Consider the following 22,370-nt stretch of genomic DNA (forward strand, 5'->3'; position numbering starts at 1 on the left):
GGGGGCACAGCTGTGTGGCACACCATAAACTGGGGGCACAGCTGTGTGGCACACCATGAACTGGGGGCACAGCTGTGTGGCACACCATGAACTGGGGGCACAGCTGTGTGGCACAGCATGAACTGGGGGCACTGCTGTGTGGCACACCATGAACTGCGCACACTGCTGTGTGGCACACCATGAACTGGGGCACAGCTTTGAGGCACACCATGAACTGGAGGCACAGCTGTGCGGCACACCATGAACTGGGGGCACAGCTGTGAGGCACACCATGAACTGGGGCACAGCTTTGTGGCACACCATGAACTGGAGGCACAGCTGTGCGGCACACCATGAACTGGGGGCACAGCTGTGTGGCATACCATGAACTGGGGGCACAGCATGAACTTGGGGCACAGCTGTGTGGCATACCATGAACTATGGGCACAGCTGTGTGGCACACCATGAACTGGGGCACAGCTTTGTGGCACACCATGAACTGGAGGCACAGCTGTGCGGCACACCATGAACTGGGGGCACAGCTGTGTGGCATACCATGAACTGGGGGCACAGCATGAACTTGGGGCACAGCTGTGTGGCATACCATGAACTAGGGGCACAGCTGTGTGGCACACCATGAACTGGGGGCACAGCTGTGTGGCACACCTTGAACTGCAGACACTGCTGTGTGGCACACCATGAACTGTGGGCACAGCTGTGTGGCACACCATGAACTGGGGGCACAGCTGTGTGGCACACCATGAACTGGGGGCACAGCATGAACTGGGGGCACAGCTGTGTGGCACACCATGAACTGGGGCCACAGCTGTGTGGCACACCATGAACTGGGGGCACAGCATGAACTAGGGGCACAGCTGTGTGGCACACCATGAACTGGGGGCACAGCATGAACTGGGGGCACAGCTGTGTGGCATACCATGAACTGGGGGCACAGCTGTGTGGCACACTATGAACTAGGGGCACAGCTGTGTGGCACACCATGAACTGGGGGCACAGCTGTGTGGCATACCATGAACTAGGGGCACAGCTGTGTGGCACACCATGAACTGGGGGCACAGCTGTGCGGCACACCATGAAATGGGGGCACAGCTGTGTGGCACACCATGAACTGCGGGCACAGCTGTGTGGCATACCATGAAATGCAGACACTGCTGTGCGGCACAACATGAACTGGGGGCACAGCTGTGTGGCACAGCATGAACTGGGGGCACTGCTGTGTGGCACACCATGAACTGGGGCACAGCTTTGTGGCACACCATGAACTGGAGGCACAGCTGTGCGGCACACCATGAACTGAGGGCACAGCTGTGTGGCACACCATGAACTGGGGGCACAGCTGTGTGGCACACCATGAACTGGGGGCACAGCTGTGTGGCATACCATGAACTGGGGGCACAGCATGAACTTGGGGCACAGCTATGTGGCATACCATGAACTAGGGGCACAGCTGTGTGGCACACCATGAACTAGGGGCACAGCTGTGTGGCACACCTTGAACTGCAGACACTGCTGTGTGGCACACCATGAACTGGGGGCACAGCTGTGTGGCACACCATGAACTGGGGGCACAGCTGTGTGGCACACCATGAACTGGGGGCACAGCATGAACTGGGGGCACAGCTGTGTGGCACACCATGAACTGGGGGCACAGCTGTGGCACACCATGAACTGGGGGCACAGCATGAACTGGGGGCACAGCTGTGTGGCATACCATGAACTGGGGGCACAGCTGTGTGGCACACCATGAACTAGGGGCACAGCTGTGTGGCACACCATGAACTGGGGGCACAGCTGTGTGGCATACCATGAACTAGGGGCACAGCTGTGCGGCACAACATGAACTGGGGGCACAGCTGTGTGGCACACCATGAACTGGGGGCACAGCTGTGTGGCACACCATGAACTGGGGGCACAGCATGAACTGGGGGCACAGCTGTGTGGCACACCATGAACTGGAGGCACAGCATGAACTGGGGGCACAGCTGTGTGGCACACCATGAACTGGGGGCACAGCTGTGTGGCACACCATGAACTGGGGGCACAGCATGAACTGGGGGCACAGCTGTTTGGCACACCATGAACTGGGGGCACAGCATGAACTGGGGGCACAGCTGTGTGGCACACCATGAACTGGAGGCACAGCTGTGTGGCATACCATGAATATACTTTTCATCTCAGTGATAAAAACCATTCAAAATGTATATCTTAAGATACTGTTTTAGCAGTTTTAGTGTTTCTTACTAAACGAACCATTACGAAATTGCTGGGAGACTAACTGGGAGAAAAACAGCATTCCAAGAAAAAGTTTGGACGCCCCTGCCTCATACCATTATATTGCTCCATCAGTAGGGATCAGTTATGAGCGTGTGGAAGAGTAGAGGGAACAGGAAAGACTTGTGCCCCCATTGCTTTATAAAACAATGTATCCCAGAACCTCTGTGGATCACTTCCTAATGCTCTGTGAGCCTTAGCGTCCTCTCTATGAGCTGCTCAGCTGTTGTTACCAGAAAGCGGTCGGTAGTCAGCCAGGATAATCCCTCCAAGCCCTATGAAGTCTAAGTAAATGATGCCAAAGCCATCAGTAAGAACACTCATAAAGCAGAGGAATGTGAGGCTTTCTCCGGTGCTAGCTACGTCTGCTGATGGGGAAGCCACCACTCCCTGGTGTGTCAGAGTAACACACACATATCCTAACTTAGCCTGGGATATAAAAACTACTACTGACAACACTGTAATGTCTAATTACCCACCCATATAGGCAGAGAGTGTGGGGAGGAGACTGGTAAGATCTCTGAGCTGGTAACACACAGTGACATGATGTGAGGGGGAGAGCAGGAGTATAATAGGGGCTGATGGCTCCTGATGTATGAGATACACCAGAGAGTGTGGGGAGGAGACTGGTCAGATCTCTGGGCTGGTAACACACAGTGACATGATGTGAGGAGGAGAGCAGGAGTATAATAGGGGCTGATGGCTCCTGATGTATGAGATACACCAGAGAGTGTGGAGAGGAGACTGGTCAGATCTCTGGGCTGGTAACACACAGTGACATGATGTGAGGAGGAGAGCAGGAGTATAATAGGGGCTGATGGCTCCTGATGTATGAGATACACCAGAGAGTGTGGGGAGGAGACTGTTCAGATCTCTGGGCTGGTAACACACAGTGACATGATGTGAGGAGGAGAGCAGGAGTATAATAGGGGCTGATGGCTCCTGATGTATAAGATACACCAGAGAGTGTGGGGAGGAGACTGGTCAGATCTCTGGGCTGGTAACACACAGTGACATGATGTGAGGGGGAGAGCAGGAGTATAATAGGGAATGATGGCTCCTGATGTATGAGATACACCAGAGAGTGTGGGGAGGAGACTGGTCAGATCTCTGGGCTGGTAACACACAGTGACATGATGTGAGGGGGAGAGCAGGAGTATAATAGGGGCTGATGTATTCTGACTTCCTTCCCCACAGGACAGATACATTTCCCTCATTAGTCTGTACTGAGAGAGGAGGGTGTAGAATAAGAAATTGCTGTATTGACTGAATAAGGAAAATATTTGCATCTGTTCTGTACTTAGTACCTGTGCTGATATCTGTAGGGATTTCCTCCTCCTTACACTGCTGATCACTCCTCACATACGTCTCTTCTTCCACTTTTATATCTTCTACTTTAAGATCAGACAGGTATTCCTCCAAAATTAACCATAATAATCAATAAGATAACAACTAATGTTGGATTTCTTTTATTAGTATTAAATAGAAGAATATCAGTGTATAAGGCTCACACAGGCTTAAGACGCCAACAATTGGAGAATTCTGATCATGAAGGAAAAATTTGTTGCAATTTAGGAAAGTGACGATGAACTTTCGTTTTATATACTCTTTGTTTTCATAATATTATACAGAAGGACAGCACAAGCGGATAGATTTCGATAATTATTGTATGATGGCATACACATCATCATCACTATAGATCATACAATTAAGTCACTGATATATTGGCATCTACCTGACCCTCCTGTGGAACGCTGTTATTCTCCTCTGTGTGATCCTGGGAATAAAGAGGACGGGGACATCTCTCTGGGGTATTCCTGTTACTGGTCCCATCTGTAGGAGAAACACAGTGACCGAGTACACTGTACATAGATAGTGTGTGGGGAGGAGACTGGTCAGATCTCTGGGCTGGTAACACACAGTGACATGATGTGAGAGGGAGAGTAGGAGTATAATAGGGGCTGATGGCTCCTGATGTATGAGATACACAGGAGAGTGTGGGGAGGAGACTGGTCAGATCTCTGGGCTGGTAACACACAGTGACATGATGCGAGGGGGAGAGCAGGAGTATAATAGGGGCTGATGGCTCCTGATGTATGAGATACACCAGAGTGTGTGGGGAGGAGACTGGTCAGATCTCTGGGCTGGTAAGACACAGTAACATGTTGTGAGGGGAAGAGCAGGAGTATAATAGGGGCTGATGGCTCCTGATGTATGAGATACACCAGAGAGTGTGGGGAGGAGACTGGTCAGATCTCTGGGCTGGTAACACACAGTGACATGATGTGAGGGGGAGAGCAGGAGTATAATAGGGGCTGATGGCTCCTGATGTATGAGATACACCAGAGAGTGTGGGGAGGAGACTGGTCAGATCTCTGGGCTGGTAACACACAGTGACATGATGTGAGGAGGAGACCAGGAGTATAATAGGGGCTGATGGCTCCTAATGTATGAGATACACCAGAGAGTGTGGGGAGGAGACTGGTCAGATCTCTGGGCTGGTAACACACAGTGACATGATGTGAGGGGGGAGCAGGAGTATAATAGGGGCTGATGGCTCCTGATGTATGAGATACACCAGAGTGTGTGGGGAGGAGACTGGTCAGATCTCTGGGCTGGTAACACACAGTAACATGATGTGAGGGGAAGAGCAGGAGTATAATAGGGGCTGATGGCTCCTGATGTATGAGATACACCAGAGAGTGTGGGGAGGAGACTGGTCAGATCTCTGGGCTGGTAACACACAGTGACATGATGTGAGGAGGAGACCAGGAGTATAATAGGGGCTGATGGCTCCTGATGTATGAGATACACCTGAGAGTGTGGGAGGAGACTGGTCAGATCTCTGGGCTGGTAACACACAGTGACATGATGTGAGGGGGAGAGCAGGAGTATAATAGGGGCTGATGGCTCCTGATGTATGAGATACACCAGAGAGTGTGGGGAAGAGACTGGTCAGATCTCTGGGCTGGTAACACACAGTGACATGATGTAAGGGGGAGAGCAGGAGTATAATAGGGGCTGATGGCTCCTGATGTATGAGAAACACCAGAGAGTGTGGGGAGGAGACTGGTCAGATCTCTGGGCTGGTAGCACACAGTGACATGATGTGAGGGGGAGAGCAGAAGTATAATAGGGGCTGATGGCTCCTGATGTATGAGATATACCAGAGAGTGTGGGGAGGAGACTGGTCAGATCTCTGGGCTGGTAACACAGTGACATGATGTGAGGGGGAGAGCAGGAGTATAATAGGGGCTGATGGCTCCTGATGTATGAGATACACCAGAGAGTGTGGGGAGGAGACTGGTCAGATCTCTGGGCTGGTAACACACAGTGACATGATGTGAGGGGGAGAGCAGGAGTATAATAGGGGCTGATGGCTCCTGATGTATGAGATACACCAGAGAGTGTGGGGAGAAGACTGGTCAGATCTCTGGGCTGGTAACACACAGTGACATGATGTGAGGAGGAGACCAGGAGTATAATAGGGGCTGATGGCTCCTGATGTATGAGATACACCAGAGAGTGTGGGTAGGAGACTGGTCAGATCTCTGGGCTGGTAACACACAGTGACAGGATGTGAGGGGGAGAGCAGGAGTATAAATAAGAATTTACTCACCGGTAAATCTATTTCTCGTAGTCCGTAGTGGATGCTGGGGACTCCGTAAGGACCATGGGGAACAGACGGCTCCGCAGGAGACTGGGCACACTAAAAGAAAGATTTGGTACTACCTGGTGTGCACTGGCTCCTCCCTCTATGCCCCTCCTCCAGACCTCAGTTAGGATACTGTGCCCGGAAGAGCTGACACAATAAGGAAAGGATTTTGAATCCCGGGTAAGACTCATACCAGCCACACCAATCACACCGTATAACTCGTGATATTTTACCCAGTTAACAGTATGAATAACAACTGAGCCTCTCAACAGATGGCTCAACAATAACCCTTTAGTTAGGCAATAACTATATACAAGTATTGCAGACAATCCGCACTTGGGATGGGCGCTCAGCATCCACTACGGACTACGAGAAATAGAATTACCGGTGAGTAAATTCTTATTTTCTCTGACGTCCTAGTGGATGCTGGGGACTCCGTAAGGACCATGGGGATTATACCAGAGCTCCCAAACGGGCGGGAGAGTGCGGATGACTCTGCAGCACCGAATGAGAGAACTCAAGGTCCTCCTCAGCCAGGGTATCAAATTTGTAGAATTTTGCAAACGTGTTTGCCCCTGACCAAGTAGCAGCTCGGCAAAGTTGTAAAGCCGAGACCCCTCGGGCAGCCGCCCAAGATGAGCCCACCTTCCTCGTGGAATGGGCTTTCACTAATTTAGGATGTGGCAAACCAGTCGCAGAATGCGCCAGCTGAATTGTGCTACAAATCCAGCGAGCAATAGTCTGCTTAGAAGCAGGAGCACCTATTTTGTTGGGTGCATACAGGATAAAAAGCGAGTCAGTTTTCCTGACTCCAGCCGTCCTGGAAACAAAAATTTTCAAGGCCCTGACTACGTCCAGTAACTTGGAATCCTCCAAGTCCTTAGTAGCCGCAGGCACTACAATAGGTTGGTTCAAGTGAAAAGCTGATACCACCTTAGGGAGAAACTGGGGACGAGTCCTCAATTCTGCCCTATCCATATGGAAAATCAGATAAGGGCTTTTACACGACAAAGCCGCCAATTCTGACACACGCCTGGCCGAAGCCAAGGCCAATAACATGACCACTTTCCACGTGAGATATTTGAGATCCACGGTTTTAAGTGGTTCAAACCAATGTGATTTTAGGAAACCCAACACCACATTGAGATCCCAAGGTGCCACAGGAGGCACAAAAGGGGGCTGAATATGAAGCACTCCCTTTACAAAAATCTGAACTTCAGGCAGTGAAGCCAGTTCTTTCTGGAAGAAAATCGACAGAGCCAAAATCTGGACCTTAATGGAACCCAATTTTAGGCCCATAGTCACTCCTGACTGTAGGAAGTGCAGAAAACGACCCAGCTGAAATTCCTCTGTGGGGGCCTTCCTGGCCTCACACCACGCAACATATTTTCGCCAAATGCGGTGATAATGGTTTGCGGTTACTTCTTTCCTGGCTTTTATCAGCGTAGGAATGACTTCCTCCGGAATGCCCTTTTCCTTTAGGATCCGGAATTCAACCGCCATGCCGTCAAACGCAGCCGCGGTAAGTCTTGGAACAGACAGGGCCCCTGCTGTAGCAGATCCTGTCTGAGCGGTAGAGGCCATGGGTCCTCTGATAACAATTCTTTAAGTTCCGGGTACCAAGCTCTTCTTGGCCAATCCGGAACCACGAGTATCGTTCTTACTCCTCGCCTTCTTATTATTCTCAGTACCTTTGGTATGAGGGGCAGAGGAGGGAACACATAGACCGACTGGTACACCCACGGTGTCACTAGCGCGTCCACAGCTATCGCCTGAGGGTCCCTTGACCTGGCGCAATATTTCTTTAGCTTTTTGTTGAGGCGGGACGCCATCATGTCCACCTGTGTCCTTTCCCAACGGTTTACCAACAGTATGAAGACTTCTGGATGGAGTCCCCACTCTCCCGGGTGTAGGTCGTGTCTGCTGAGGAAGTCTGCTTCCCAGTTGTCCACTCCCGGAATGAACACTGCCGACAGTGCTATTATGTGATTTTCCGCCCATCGGAGAATCCTTGCAGCTTCTGCCATCGCCATCCTGCTTCTTGTGCCGCCCTGTCGGTTTACATGGGCGACTGCCGTGATGTTGTCTGACTGGATCAGTACCGGCTGGTTTTGAAGCAGGGGTTTTGCCTGACTTAGGGCATTGTAAATGGCCCTTAGTTCCAGAATATTTATGTGCAGGGAAGTCTTCTGACTTGACCATAGTCCTTGGAAGTTTCTTCCCTGTGTGACTGCTCCCCAGCCTCGAAGGCTGGCATCCGTGGTCACCAGGACCCAGTCCTGTATGCCGAATCTGCGGCCCTCTAGAAGATGAGCACTCTGCAGCCACCACAGTAGAGACACCCTGGTCCTTGGAGACAGGGTTATCAGTTGATGCATCTGAAGATGCGATCCCGACCACTTGTCCAAGAGGTCCCACTGGAAGGTCCTTGCATGGAACCTGCCGAATGGAATTGCTTCGTATGAAGCCACCATTTTTCCCAGGACTCGTGTGCAGTGATGCACCGATACCCGTTTTGGTTTTAGGAGGTCTCTGACTAGAGATGACAGCTCCTTGGCTTTCTCCTGCGGGAGAAACACTTTTTTCTGTTCCGTGTCCAGAATCATCCCCAGGAACAGTAAGCGTGTGGAAGGAACCAGTTGTGACTTTGGGATGTTTAGAATCCAGCCATGCTGTTGTAGCACTTCCCGAGATAGTGCTACTCCGACCAGTAACTGCTCCCTGGACCTCGCCTTTATTAGGAGATCGTCCAAGTACGGGATAATTAAAACTCCCTTTTTTCGAAGGAGTATCATCATTTCTGCCATTACCTTGGTGAACACCCTCGGTGCCGTGGACAGTCCAAACGGTAGTGTCTGGAATTGGTAATGACAATCCTGTACCACAAATCTGAGGTACTCCTGGTGAGGAAGGTAAATTGGGACATGCAGGTAAGCATCCTTGATGTCCAGGGATACCATGTAATCCCCCTCGTCCAGGCTTACAATAACCGCCCTGAGCGATTCCATCTTGAACTTTGATTTTTTTATGTATGTGTTCAAGGATTTCAAATTTAAAATGGGTCTCACCGAACCGTCCGGTTTCGGTACCACAAACAGTGTGGAATAGTAACCCCGTCCTTGTTGAAGTAGGGGTACCTTGACTATCACCTGCTGGGAATACAGCTTGTGAATTGCCTCTAGTACAGCCTCCCTGCTCGAGGGAATTGTCGGTAAGGCCGATTTGAGGAAACGGCGGGGGGGAGTCGTCTCGAATTCCAGCTTGTACCCCTGAGATACTACTTGAAGGATCCAGGGATCCACCCGTGAGCGAACCCACTGATCGCTGAAATTTTTGAGGCGGCCCCCCACCGTACCTGGCTCCGCCTGTGGAGCCCCACCGTCATGCGGCGGATTTGGAAGAAGCGGGGGAGGACTTTTGTTCCTGGGAGCCTGCTGCGTGGTGCAGCTTTTTTCCCCTTCCTCTGCCTCTAGACAGAAAGGACCCGCCTTTTCTTCTGGGTTCGAAAGGACTGCACCTGATAGTACGGCGCTTTCTTAGGCTGTGAGGGGACATGGGGTAAAAATGCTGACTTCCCAGCTGTTGCTGTGGAAACAAGGTCTGAGAGACCGTCCCCGAATAACTCCTCACCCTTATAAGGCAAAACTTCCATGTGCCTTTTAGAATCTGCATCCCCTGTCCACTGCCGAGTCCATAAGCCTCTCCTAGCAGAAATGGACAATGCACTTATTCTAGATGCCAGCCGGCAGATCTCCCTCTGTGCATCTCTCATGTACAAGACTGAGTCTTTTATATGCTCTATGGTAAGCAATATAGTGTCCCTGTCCAGGGTGTCAATATTTTCTGACAGGGAATCTGACAAAGCAGCAGCAGCACTGCACATCCACGCTGAAGCAATAGCTGGTCTCAGTATAACAGCCGTGTGTGTATATATAGACTTTAGGATAGCCTCCTGCTTTCTATCAGCAGGTTCCTTTAGGGCGGCCGTATCCGGAGACGGTAGTGCCACCTTTTTAGACAAACGTGTGAGCGCTTTATCCACTCTAGGGGGAGTTTCCCAACGTGACCTATCTTCTGGCGAGAAAGGGAACGCCATTAGTAATTTTTTTGAAATCACCAATTTCTTATCAGGGAAAGCCCACGCTTCTTCACACACTTCATTTAATTCTTCAGATGGGGGAAAAACTATTGGTAGTTTTTTCTCCCCAAACATAATACCCTTTTTTGAGGTACCTGGGTTTATATCAGAAAGGTGTAAAACCTCTTTCATTGCCTCAATCATGCCACGAATGGCCCTAGTGGACATTAAATTTGACTCATCGTCGTCGACACTGGTATCAGTATCCGTGTCGACATCTGTGTCTGCCATCTGAGGTAGTGGGCGTTTTAGAGCCCCTGATGGCCATTGAATGCCAGGCAGGGCAGGCACGGGCTGAGAAGCCGGCTGTCCCGCATTTGGCCTGTCGTCAAATTTTTTATGTAAGGAGTCGACACTTGCACGTAATTCCTTCCATAAGTCCATCCACTCAGGTGTCTGCCCCGCAGGGGGTGACATCACATTTATAGGCATCTGCTCCGCCTCCACATAAGTCTCCTCATCAAACATGTCGACACAGCCGTACCGACACACCGCACACACACACAGGGAATGCTCTTAAAGGAGACAGGACCCCACAAAAGCCCTTTGGGGAGACAGAGATAGAGTATGCCAGCACACACCAGAGCGCTATATAATGCAGGGACTAACTGAATTATGTCCCCTATAGCTGCTATAATATTTACTGCGCCTCAAATCAGTGCCCCCCCTCTCTTTTTTACCCTTTTCTGTAGTGTAGACTGCAGGGGAGAGTCAGGGAGCTTCCTTCCAGCGGAACTGTGAGGGAATAATGGCGCCGGTGTGCTGAGTGAGATGGCTCCGCCCCTTTTTCGGCTGACTTTTCTCCCGCTTTTTTCTGTATTCTGGCAGGGGTAATTACCACATATATAGCCTCTGGGGCTATATATTGTGGTTATTTTGCCAGCCAAGGTGATATTATTGCTGCTCAGGGCGCCCCCCCCAGCGCCCTGCACCCTCAGTGACCGGAGTGTGAAGTGTGTATGAGGAGCAATGGCGCACAGCTGCAGTGCTGTGCGCTACCTTGGTGAAGACTGAAGTCTTCTGCCGCCGCTTTTCCGGACCATCTTCTTGCTTCTGGCTCTGTAAGGGGGACGGCGGCGCGGCTCCGGGAACGAACACCAAGGACGGGTCCTGCGGTCGATCCCTCTGGAGCTAATGGTGTCCAGTAGCCTAAGAAGCCCAAGCTAGCTGCAAGCAAGTAGGTTCGCTTCTTCTCCCCTTAGTCCCTCGTTGCAGTGAGCCTGTTGCCAGCAGGTCTCACTGTAAAATAAAAAAACCTAACATATACTTTCTTTCTAGGAGCTCAGGAGAGCCCCTAGTGTGCATCCAGCTCGGCCGGGCACAGAAATCTAACTGAGGTCTGGAGGAGGGGCATAGAGGGAGGAGCCAGTGCACACCAGGTAGTACCAAATCTTTCTTTTAGTGTGCCCAGTCTCCTGCGGAGCCGTCTGTTCCCCATGGTCCTTACGGAGTCCCCAGCATCCACTAGGACGTCAGAGAAATAGGGGCTGATGGCTCCTGATGTATGAGATACACCAGAGAGTGTGGGGAGGAGACTGGTCAGATCTCTGGGCTGGTAACACACAGTGACAGGATGTGAGAGGGAGAGTAGGAGTATAATAGGGGCTGATGGCTCCTGACTCCCCCACACTGGGCAGAGAAGGGTGTAGAATAAGAGATTACTGTGGTGACAGAACAAGGAGAATATGTGATTCTGTACTTGTGTATATCTCTCACCTGTGCTGATATCTGTAGATGTTTCTTCTTTTTTATACTCTTGGACACCACTCGAATACTTTTCTTCTTCTCTTTTGATATTCTCTACCTTAATATTATTCATGGCTTTACCCTAAATAACCCAATAAAACAGCTCTGTAATAAACTGTAATTTCATTAATAGGGATTAAATAGTAGAATATGATTAGACAATGTCAAAGAATAGGAACAAGCTGGGAGGGTTAGGTTTAGGCAATGGGGAAGGGAGGGTTAGGGAACAAGCTGGGAGGGTTAGGTTTAGGCAGCGGGAAAGGGAGGGTTAGGGAACAAGCTGGGAGGATTAGGTTTAGGCAGCAGGGGAAGGGAGGGTTAGGGAACAAGATGGGAGGGTTAGGATTAGGCAGCAGGGAAGGGAGGGTTAGGGAACAAGCTGGGAGGGTTAGGTTTAGGCAGTGGGGGAAGGGAGGGTTAGGGAACAAGCTGGGAGGGTTAGGATTAGGCAGCGGGGAAGGGAGGGTTAGGGAACAAGCTGGGAGGCTTAGGTTTAGGCAGCGGGGAAGGGAGGGTTAGGGTTAGGGAACAAGCTAGGAGGGTTAGGTTTAGGCAGCGGGGAAGGGAGGGTTAGGGAACAAGCTGGGAGGGTTAGGTTTAGGCAGCGAGAAAGGGAGAGTTAGGGAAAAAGCTGGGAGGGTTAGGTTTAGGCAGCAGGGAAGGGAGGGTTACGGTTAGGGAACAAGCTGGGAGGATTAGGTTTAGGCAGCGGGAGAAGGGAGGGTTAGGGAACAAGCTGGGAGGGTTAGGATTAGGCAGCGGGGAAGGGAGGGTTAGGGAAAAGCTGGGAGGGTTAGGTTTAGGCAGCGGGGAAGGGAGAGTTAGGGAACAAGCTGGGAGGGTTAGGTTTAGGCAGCGAGAAAGGGAGAGTTAGGGAAAAAGCTGGGAGGGTTAGGTTTAGGCAGCGGGGAAGGGAGGGTTAGTGAACAAGCTGGGAGGGTTAGGTTTAGGCAGCGGGGAAGGGAGGGTTAGGGAACAATCTGGGAGGGTTAGGATTAGGCAGCGGGGGAAGGGAGGGTTAGGGAAAAAGCTGGGAGGGTTAGGTTTAGGCAGCGAGAAAGGGAGAGTTAGGGAAAAAGCTGGGAGGGTTAGGTTTAGGCAGCGGGGAAGGGAGGGTTAGTGAACAAGCTGGGAGGGTAAGGTTTAGGCAGTGGGGAAGGGAGGGTTAGGGAACAAGCTGAGAGGGTTAGGTTTAGGCAGCAGGAAAGGGAGGGTTAGGGAAAAAGCTGGGAGGGTTAGGTTTAGGCAGCGGGGAAGGGAGGGTTAGGGAAAAAGCTGGGAGGGTTAGGTTTAGGCAGCGGGGAAGGGAGGGTTAGGGAACAAGCTGGGAGGGTTAGGTTTAGGCAGCGGGGAAGGGAGGGTTAGGGAACAATCTGGGAGGGTTAGGATTAGGCAGCGGGGAAGGGAGTGTTAGGGTTAGGCAACAAGCTGGGAGGGTTAGGTTTAGGCAGCGGGGGAAGGGAGGGTTAGGGAACAAGCTGGGAGGGTTAGGTTTAGGCAGCGAGAAAGGGAGAGTTAGGGAAAAAGCTGTGAGGGTTAGGTTTAGGCAGCGGGGAAAGGGAGGGTTAGGGAACAAGCTGGGAGGGTTAGGTTTAGGCAGCGGGGAAGGGAGGGTTAGGGAACAAGCTGGGAGGGTTAGGTTTAGGCAGCAGGGAAGGGAGGGTTAGGGAACAAGCTGGGAGGGTTAGGATTAGGCAGCGGGGAAGGGAGGGTTAGGTAAAAAGCTGGGAGGGTTAGGATTAGGCAGCGAGAAAGGGAGAGTTAGGGAAAAAGCTGGGAGGGTTAGGTTTAGGCAGCGGGGAAGGGAGGGTTAGGCACCACCAGGGAGGGTTAGGATTAGGCAGTGAGAAAGGGAGAGTTAGGGAACAAGATGGGAGGATTAGGTTTAGGCAGCGGGGGAAGGGAGGGTTAGGGAACAAATTGGGAGGGTTAGGATTAGGCAACGGGGAAGGGAGGGTTAGGGTTAGGGAACAAGATGGGAGGGTTAGGTTTAGGCAGCGGGGGAAGGGAGGGTTAGGGAACAAGCTGGGAGGGTTAGGTTTAGGCAGCGAGAAAGGGAGAGTTAGGGAACAAGCTGGGAGGGTTAGGTTTAGGCAGCGGGGGAAGGGAGGGTTAGGGAAAAAGCTGGGAGGGTTAGGTTTAGGCAGCGGGGAACGGAGGGTTAGGATTAGGCAGCGGGGAAGGGAGGGTTAGGGAAAAAGCTGGGAGGATTAGGTTTAGGCAGCGGGGAAGGGAGAGTTAGGCACCACCAGGGAGGGTTAGGATTAGGCAGCGAGAAAGGGAGAGTTAGGGAACAAGCTGGGAGGATTAGGTTTAGGCAGCGGGGGAAGGGAGGGTTAGGGAACAAATTGGGAGGGTTAGGATTAGGCAGCGGGGAAGGGAGGGTTAGGGAAAAAGCTGCGAGGGTTAGGTTTAGGCAGCGGGGAAGGGAGGGTTAGGATTAGGCAGCGGGGAAGGGAGGGTTAGGGAAAAAGCTGGGAGGTTTAGGTTTAGGCAGCAGGGAAGGGAGAGTTAGGCACCACCAGGGAGGGTTAGGATTAGGCAGCGAGAAAGGGAGAGTTAGGGAACAAGCTGGGAGGGTTAGGTTTAGGCAGCGGGGGAAGGGAGGGTTAGGGAACAAGCTGGGAGGGTTAGGATTAGGCAGCGGGGAAGGGAGGGTTAGGGAAAAAGCTGGGAGGGTTAGGTTTAGGCAGCGGGGAAGGGAGGGTTAGGATTAGGCAGCGGGGAAGGGAGGGTTAGGGAAAAAACTGGGAGGATTAGGTTTAGGCAGCGGGGAAGGGAGAGTTAGGCACCACCAGGGAGGGTTAGGATTAGGCAGCGAGAAAGGGAGAGTTAGGGAACAAACTGGGAGGATTAGGTTTAGGCAGCGGGGAAGGGAGGGTTAGGGAACAAATTGGGAGGGTTAGGATTAGGCAGCGGGGAAGAGAGGGTTAGGGAACAAGCTGGGAGAGTTAGGTTTAGGCAGCGGGGGAAGGGAGGGTTAGGGAACAAGCTGGGAGGGTTAGGTTTAGGCAGCAGGAAAGGGAGGGTTAGGGAAAAAGCTGGGAGGGTTAGGTTTAGGCAGCGGGGAAGGGAGGGTTAGGGAACAAGCTGGGAGGATTAGGTTTAGGCAGCGGGGGAAGGGAGGGTTACGGTTAGGAAACAAGCTGGGAGGGTTAGGATTAGGCAGCGGGGAAGGGAAGGGAGGATTAGGGAACAATCTTAAAGGGTTAGGTTTAGCAGCAGAGAAGGGAGGGTTAGGGAACAAGCTGGGAGGGTTAGGTTTAGGCAGCGGGGAAGGGAGGGTTAGGGAACAAGCTGGGAGCATTAGGTTTAGGCAGCAGGGGAAGGGAGGGTTAGGGAACAAGATGGGAGGGTTAGGATTAGGCAGCAGGGAAGGAAGGGTTAGGGAACAAGCTGGGAGGGTTAGGATTAGGCAGCGGGGGAAGGGAGGGTTAGGGAACAAATTGGGAGGATTAGGATTAGGCAGCGGGGAACGGAGGGTTAGGGAAAAAACTGGGAGGGTTAGGTTTAGGCAGCGGGGAAAGGGAGGGTTATGGTTAGGGAACAAGCTGGGAGGATTAGGTTTAGGCAGCGGGGAAGGGAGGGTTAGGGAACAAGCTGGGAGGGTTAGGATTAGGCAGCGGGGAAGGGAGGGTTAGGGAAAAAGCTGGGAGGGTTAGGTTTAGGCAGCAGGAAAGGGAGGGTTAGGGAACAAGCTGGGAGGGTTAGGTTTAGGCAGCGGGGAAGGGAGGGTTAGACACCACCAGGGAGGGTTAGGGTTCTTTTTGAGGGGCTGTCGGCATTCTGACGTCCGGCAACTCGTCCATCGGGAAATCATACTGAACCCATTGCAACAGTTGTAGCTTTTTATAAACGGTCTTAATATTTATTGTGCTTATTCCCACAGTCAGTAAAGATCTACATATGCAGACGGAGTCTCTATTGATTGTGCACTCACCACCATTTCTATCAGATAGCACAACTTAAATATCTGAGTGCAGACCAGGAAATCCAGATTACTTTGGAACCTGTCTCATTGAGTTAATAGGTGCTTTTGATCACTGTGATGACTGGCTCTAATAATCCAAGAAGAGTCAATCAAGGTGCAGTGTCATGATGGAGTGTTGTCTGTATCTGACTGCAGACCGGGTATACAGGATATCCTCAAATGACTCCTTTGTGCTCTGCAAAGTAGCTTAACATTTAAAGTGCAAATGCAGTTGGGAACATCCGTATCACTAAGCTCCGCAGTAATGCATAGACTATTACGCCAGCACTTTTTATAAAGAGCTACAACTGTTGCAATATTTGTAATTACCGTTTATACTCGAGTATCAGCCGACTTTTTCAGCACTTTTTTTTGTACTGAAAAAGCCCCCTCGGCTTATACTCGAGTCAGTGGGAAGGAGGGACACGGAGGGCACAGTGCGCGCATCTCCTGTGTCCCTCCTGCGTCTCCGGTGGCAGCGGCGGGTCTATTAAATTAAGTACCCGTTCGTGAGCTCTGATTGGCTCACGAACCGGCACTTCATTTAACAGACCCGCCGCCGGAGACGCAGGAGGGACACAGGAGAGGCGCGCACTGTGCCCTCCCTGTCCCTCCTTCACAAGACATCGGGGGAACGGGGAGGGTAAGTTGTACCTGGCACTGGGGGAGCATATTTGGCACTGGGGGGAGGGGGCATATGTGGCACTGAGGGGGCATATCTGGCAGTATGAGGGCATATCTGGCACTGTGGGGGAATATCTGGCACTGTGGGGGAATATCTGGCAGTATGGGGGCATATCTGGCACTGTGGGGGCATATCTGGCACTGTGGGGGCATATCTGGCACTGTGAGGGCATATCTGGCACTGTGGGGGCATAGCTGCCACTATGAGGGCATATCTGGCACTGTGGGGGCATATCCGGCAGTATGAGGGCTGTGTACGGGTAGAGCTGCATTTCCCCCCCTAGGCTTATACTCGAGTCAATACGTTTTCCCAGGTTTTTGTGGTAAAATTAGGTGCCTCGGCTTATATTCGGGTCGACTTATACTCGAGTATATACAGTAGCTTCTTTTTTAAATACATTGTTACATCCAGAGCATTCAACGATCGCTCTGCGGACTGACAATTATTTGTATATTAAAGCATGTCACTGCAGCGGTTGTAGGATTTTAACAGTAATTCTGTATTGTTCATTTATATTTGGTTTACATAAATCAATATTTAATTACAAATATATTTTTTATTAAATCTGTGTTTATTTTTTCTGTTGATTTTTTGGGGGTTGGCTATCCCCTTTGTATGACAGAGATGCATTTAGATAGTTTTAGTGTACACTGTGGGATAAAGCGCCTTCTTTGTTGTTTTATATGATTTAGCAGGTGGCTGGTGAAAGAGCATGGCGCATTTTGCAATTTAAAAATCAGGCAGGGCGAGGAACCCTGCTAAAACAGCCTAGCGTGACGACTATAACAGCACACATCCATATAATCACACAGCAATGCATGCTACTACCCCAAAACACTACACCCGTCCAAGATAACACCAAGTGCCTATACATGGGAATTATAATACTAAGGGGTCAATCCAATTAGCCGTGATGATCTCGCGGGTGCGAGTCATTGCGGCAGCGGCTGTAATTCACGGAGGCCGGAATTCGCACAAAAGTGCTCGCCACCACAAAGAGTTCCGAGCAATTTTTGTGCGAATTGGGGCTGATGATAGCCTGTGAAGGATGTGAAATCAAGTGCTATTGCCAGCACTGAAACGCCGTAGTAACGGGACGTCACACCCTTCGCGGCTAATTAGATCGACCACTAAGGGGGATATCAAATTATCCCCGGTAAAACATCGGGTTTGAAAACGTCCGTTTTTCAGACTTTTTTCCGATGTTTCACCGATTTTTATTTTTTTTACAGGCTATCTAATATGGATTGCCTGTAAAAAAAGAAAAAAAGAAAAATGATCTCCCGAAAACACAAAGCTTCAACGAAACCTGTGTGTTTTCGGATGAAACAGTCTCGTTTTCGCACGAAAACTGGGTTGTTTCCGGGGATATTGCTTCGCCTGCCTAAGGCAGGTGAAACAACATCCCCGTTAAGCCGGGTCTCGTGCCCGCTTATCAGGGCTAAGTAGATAGCCCCTGGTGGGACAATTGGCCTCGGTAAATTACCGGGGCAAATTGGATATCCCCCTAGGTCAGTGGTTCTCAAACTTTTTTGGTCCCCTCTCCTCTATATAATAATACCACATTTCAGTGTGTGCCGGGAGCTGTGTTATCCCCCATCATATATCACTGTACAGTCCCCTCTCCTCTATATAATAATACCACATATCAGTGTGTGCCGGGAGATGTGTTATCCCCCATCATATATCACTGTACAGTCCCCTCTCCTCTATATAATAATACCACATATCAGTGTGTGCCGGGAGATGTGTTGTCCCCCATCATATATCACTGTACAGTCCCCTCTCCCCTATATAATAATACCACATTTCAGTGTGTGCCGGGAGCTGAGTTATCCCCCATCATATATCACTGTACAGTCCCCTCTCCTCTATATAATAATACCACATATCAGTGTGTGCCGGGAGCTGTGTTGTCCCCCATCATATATCACTGTACAGTCCCCTCTCCCCTATATAATAATACCACATTTCAGTGTGTGCCGGGAGCTGTGTTGTCCCCCATCATATATCACTGTACAGTCCCCTCTCCCCTATATAATAATACCACCACATATCAGTGTGTGCCGGGAGCTGTGTTATGCCTCATCATATATCACTGTACAGTCCCCTCTCCCCTATATAATAATACCACATTTCAGTGTGTGCCGGGAGCTGTGTTATCCCCCATCATATATCACTGTACAGTCCCCTCTCCTCTATATAATAATACCACATATCAGTGTGTGCCGGGAGCTGTGTTGTCCCCCATCATATATCACTGTACAGTCCCCTCTCCCCTATATAATAATACCACATTTCAATGTGTGCCGGGAGCTGTGTTATCCCCCATCATATATCACTGTACAGTCCCCTCTCCCCTATATAATAATAGCACATATCAGTGTGTGCCGGGAGCTGTGTTGTCCCCCATCATATATCACTGTACAGTCCCCTCACCCCTATATAATAATACCACATTTCAGTGTGTGCCGGGAGCTGTGTTATCCCCCATCATATATCGCTGTACAGTCCCCTCTCCTCTATATAATAATACCACATATCAGTGTGTGCCGGGAGCTGTGTTGTCCCCCATCATATATCACTGTACAGTCCCCTCTCCCCTATATAATAATACCACATTTCAGTGTGTGTCGGGAGCTGTGTTATCCCCCATCATATATCACTGTACAGTCCCCTCTCCCCTATATAATAATACCACATATCAGTGTGTGCCGAGAGCTGTGTTGTCCCCCATCATATATCACTGTACAGTCCCCTCTCCCCTATATAATAATACCACAATCAGTGTGTGCCGGGAGCTGTGTTATACCTCATCATATATCACTGTACAGTCCCCTCTCCCCTATATAATAATACCACATTTCAGTGTGTGCCGGGAGCTGTGTTATCCCCCATCATATATCACTGTACAGTCCGCTCTCCTCTATATAATACCACATTTCAGTGTGTGCCGGGAGCTGTGTTGTCCCCCATCATATATCACTGTACAGTCCCCTCTCCTCTATATAATAATACCACATATCAGTGTGTGCCGGGAGCTGTGTTGTCCCCCATCATATATCACTGTACATTCCCCTCTCCCCTATATAATAATACCACATTTCAGTGTGTGCCGGGAGCTGTGTTATCCCCCATCATATATCACTGTACAGTCCCCTCTCCTCTATATAATAATACCACATATCAGTGTGTGCCGGGAGCTGTGTTGTCCCCCATCATATATCACTGTACAGTCCCCTCTCCCCTATATAATAATACCACATTTCAGTGTGTGCCGGGAGCTGTGTTATCCCCCATCATATATCACTGTACAGTCCCCTCTCCCCTATATAATAATACCACATATCAGTGTGTGCCGGGAGCTGTGTTGTCCCCCATCATATATCACTGTACAGTCCCCTCTCCTCTATATAATAATACCTCATATCAGTGTGTGCCGGGAGCTGTGTTATACCTCATCATATATCACTGTACAGTCCCCTCTCCTCTATATAATAATACCACATTTCAGTGTGTGCCGGGAGCTGTGTTGTCCCCCATCATATATCACTGTATAGTCCCCTCTCCTCTATATAATACTACCACATATCAGTGTGTGCCGGGAGCTGTGTTGTCCCCCATCATATATCACTGTACAGTCCCCTCTCCCCTATATAATAATACCACATTTCAGTGTGTGCCGGGAGCTGTGTTATCCCCCATCATATATCACTGTACAGTCCCCTCTCCCCTATATAATAATACCACATATTAGTGTGTGCCGGGAGCTGTGTTATCCCCCATCATATATCACTGTACAGTCCCCTCTCCTCTATATAATAATACCACATATCAGTGTGTGCCGGAAGCTGTGTTATCCCCCATCATATATCACTGTACATACCCCTCTCCCCTACATATTAATAACAACACATATCAGTGTGTGCCGGGAGCTGTGTTATCCCCCATCATATATCACTGTACAGTCCCCCCTCCCCTATATAATAAAAACAACAGGTATTAAAGATACACATGACCTTACTCGATAAACCTGTGTTGGGATATAAACCAGAGCAGCAGCCACTCCAATAGGGAAATATGGCACCGCCTGACTCAGTGGCCCCGCCCCCTCCGTTGTGTCACGTGTTACAAGCGAAAGAAACGAACAAAATTGTCTGCGAGACTACAACAAAATGGCCTCCAGCGTCTTCCCTGAATACAGTACACTAATACTGATACCACAGTTTTCTATAAATATAACATTAATTCCATTTAGATCACATGAAAGTTCTGCTATACACAAAGCAGCATTCGTATTATCCCACAGAAACAAAGTACCTGCCCGTCGTAATAGAATCATCGTATGGACTATAAAAAGATGGCCGTCGGTATCTAGTTCACTTATTCCACGTGCTATATTGTACAGATGAGAGGGAGGCAGCCCCAACTCACACAGCACAGAGGGGGCTCTCAAGGTCCTGTGACTGTCTCCATACACTGTACTGGCAGTAACACTATCACTATCACACACATTATGTTATGCAGGCTGTATATGTTATATGTCTCTGTATTATATGTGTCTCAGCACCTGGATAGAACCCCTGTCACATTCTTATACTAACATCATTATTATCCTCACATAATAACAACGACAATGTTAATATCCAATTTGTTTTTACTGCAATTACATTCTCATATATTGACAACATTATTGGCGCTATAAACATTATTTTACTTTAAATATATTTACTTTAATCATTTAGTTGCAGTGTTCATCTAGCTTTTTATACATCTCACCTACAATGTACAATGTGACATCATCCATGTAGAATATCCTGCGCCTCCTGCATGTTCTCTTCCCTCTCGGCACCTTCGTGTTCTTCTTCCTCTCAGCACCCTCATGTTCTTCTCACTCACAGAACGTTTATATTCTCCTTCCACTCAATGTCCTGATTTTCCCCTTCTCAGCACCCTTATGTTGTTGTTCTTCTCAGCACCCTTGTGCCATGTTCTTCTCCCTCTTAGCACCCTCATGCCATATTTGTTTCCCTCTAAGCACCATGTTCTCCTCCCTCTCAGCACTGTTATGTTCTTCTCACTCTCAGTACCCTCATGTTCTCTTCCTTAAAAGTGCCCTTATGTTATCTTCTTTACCCTCTCAACACCCTCATATTCTCTTTCCTCTCAGCATCCCTATGTTCTTCTCCCTCTCAGCACCCTCATATTCTCTTTCCTCTCAGCGTCCCTATGTTTCTGACGTCCTAGTGGATGCTGGGAACTCCGTAAGGACCATGGGGATTAGCGGCTCCGCAGGAGACTGGGCACAAAAGTAAAGCTTTAGGACTACCTGGTGTGCACTGGCTCCTCCCCCTATGACCCTCCTCCAAGCCTCAGTTAGATTTTTGTGCCCGGCCGAGAAGGGTGCACACTAGGGGCTCTCCTGAGCTTCTTAGTGAAAGTTTAGTTTTAGTTTTTTTATTTTCAGTGAGACCTGCTGGCAACAGGCTCACTGCATCGAGGGACTAAGGGGAGAAGAAGCGAACTCACCTGCGTGCAGAGTGGATTGGGCTTCTTAGGCTACTGGACACCATTAGCTCCAGAGGGACCGAACACAGGCCCAGCCTCGGAGCTCGGTCCCAGAGCCGCGCCGCCGGCCCCCTTACAGAGCCAGAAGCAAGAAGAGGTCCGGAAAAATCGGCGGCAGAAGACATCCTGTCTTCACCAAGGTAGCGCACAGCACTGCAGCTGTGCGCCATTGCTCCTCAGCACACTTCACGCTTCGGTCACTGAGGGTGCAGGACGCTAGGGGGGGGCGCCCTGAGCAGCAATAAAAACACCTTGGCTGGCGAAAATACATCACATATAGCCCCCAGGGCTATATGGATGAATTTTAACCCCTGCCAGATTCCACAGAAAAACGGGA

At 50.1% G+C, this 22,370-nt stretch overlaps 1 protein-coding gene across 2 annotated transcripts in view; it reads right to left on the reverse strand.

Moving 5' to 3' along the window:
• The window catches only part of LOC134983147 (gastrula zinc finger protein XlCGF26.1-like), a 43,322-nt gene extending 21,801 nt beyond the window's left edge, over positions 1-21,521 (reverse strand). Inside the window, exons 1-4 of one of the 2 annotated variants that reach the window (XM_063948885.1) lie at positions 21,249-21,508; positions 11,781-11,892; positions 4,007-4,104; positions 3,579-3,687 (exon numbers count right to left, since the gene is read on the reverse strand). In XM_063948885.1, the coding sequence (XP_063804955.1) occupies positions 3,579-3,687; positions 4,007-4,104; positions 11,781-11,892; positions 21,249-21,272 (343 nt within the window). In that variant the 5' untranslated portion in view covers positions 21,273-21,508. Of the gene's footprint in view, positions 1-3,578; positions 3,688-4,006; positions 4,105-11,780; positions 11,893-21,248 lie in introns of both variants that reach the window. The other variant, XM_063948886.1, reaches the window with a different exon arrangement.
• Positions 21,522-22,370: the final 849 nt, after the last annotated feature.

The sequence above is a fragment of the Pseudophryne corroboree genome (assembly GCF_028390025.1).
Source record: "Pseudophryne corroboree isolate aPseCor3 chromosome 3 unlocalized genomic scaffold, aPseCor3.hap2 SUPER_3_unloc_1, whole genome shotgun sequence".
In the NCBI taxonomy this organism is placed as follows: domain Eukaryota; kingdom Metazoa; phylum Chordata; class Amphibia; order Anura; family Myobatrachidae; genus Pseudophryne; species Pseudophryne corroboree.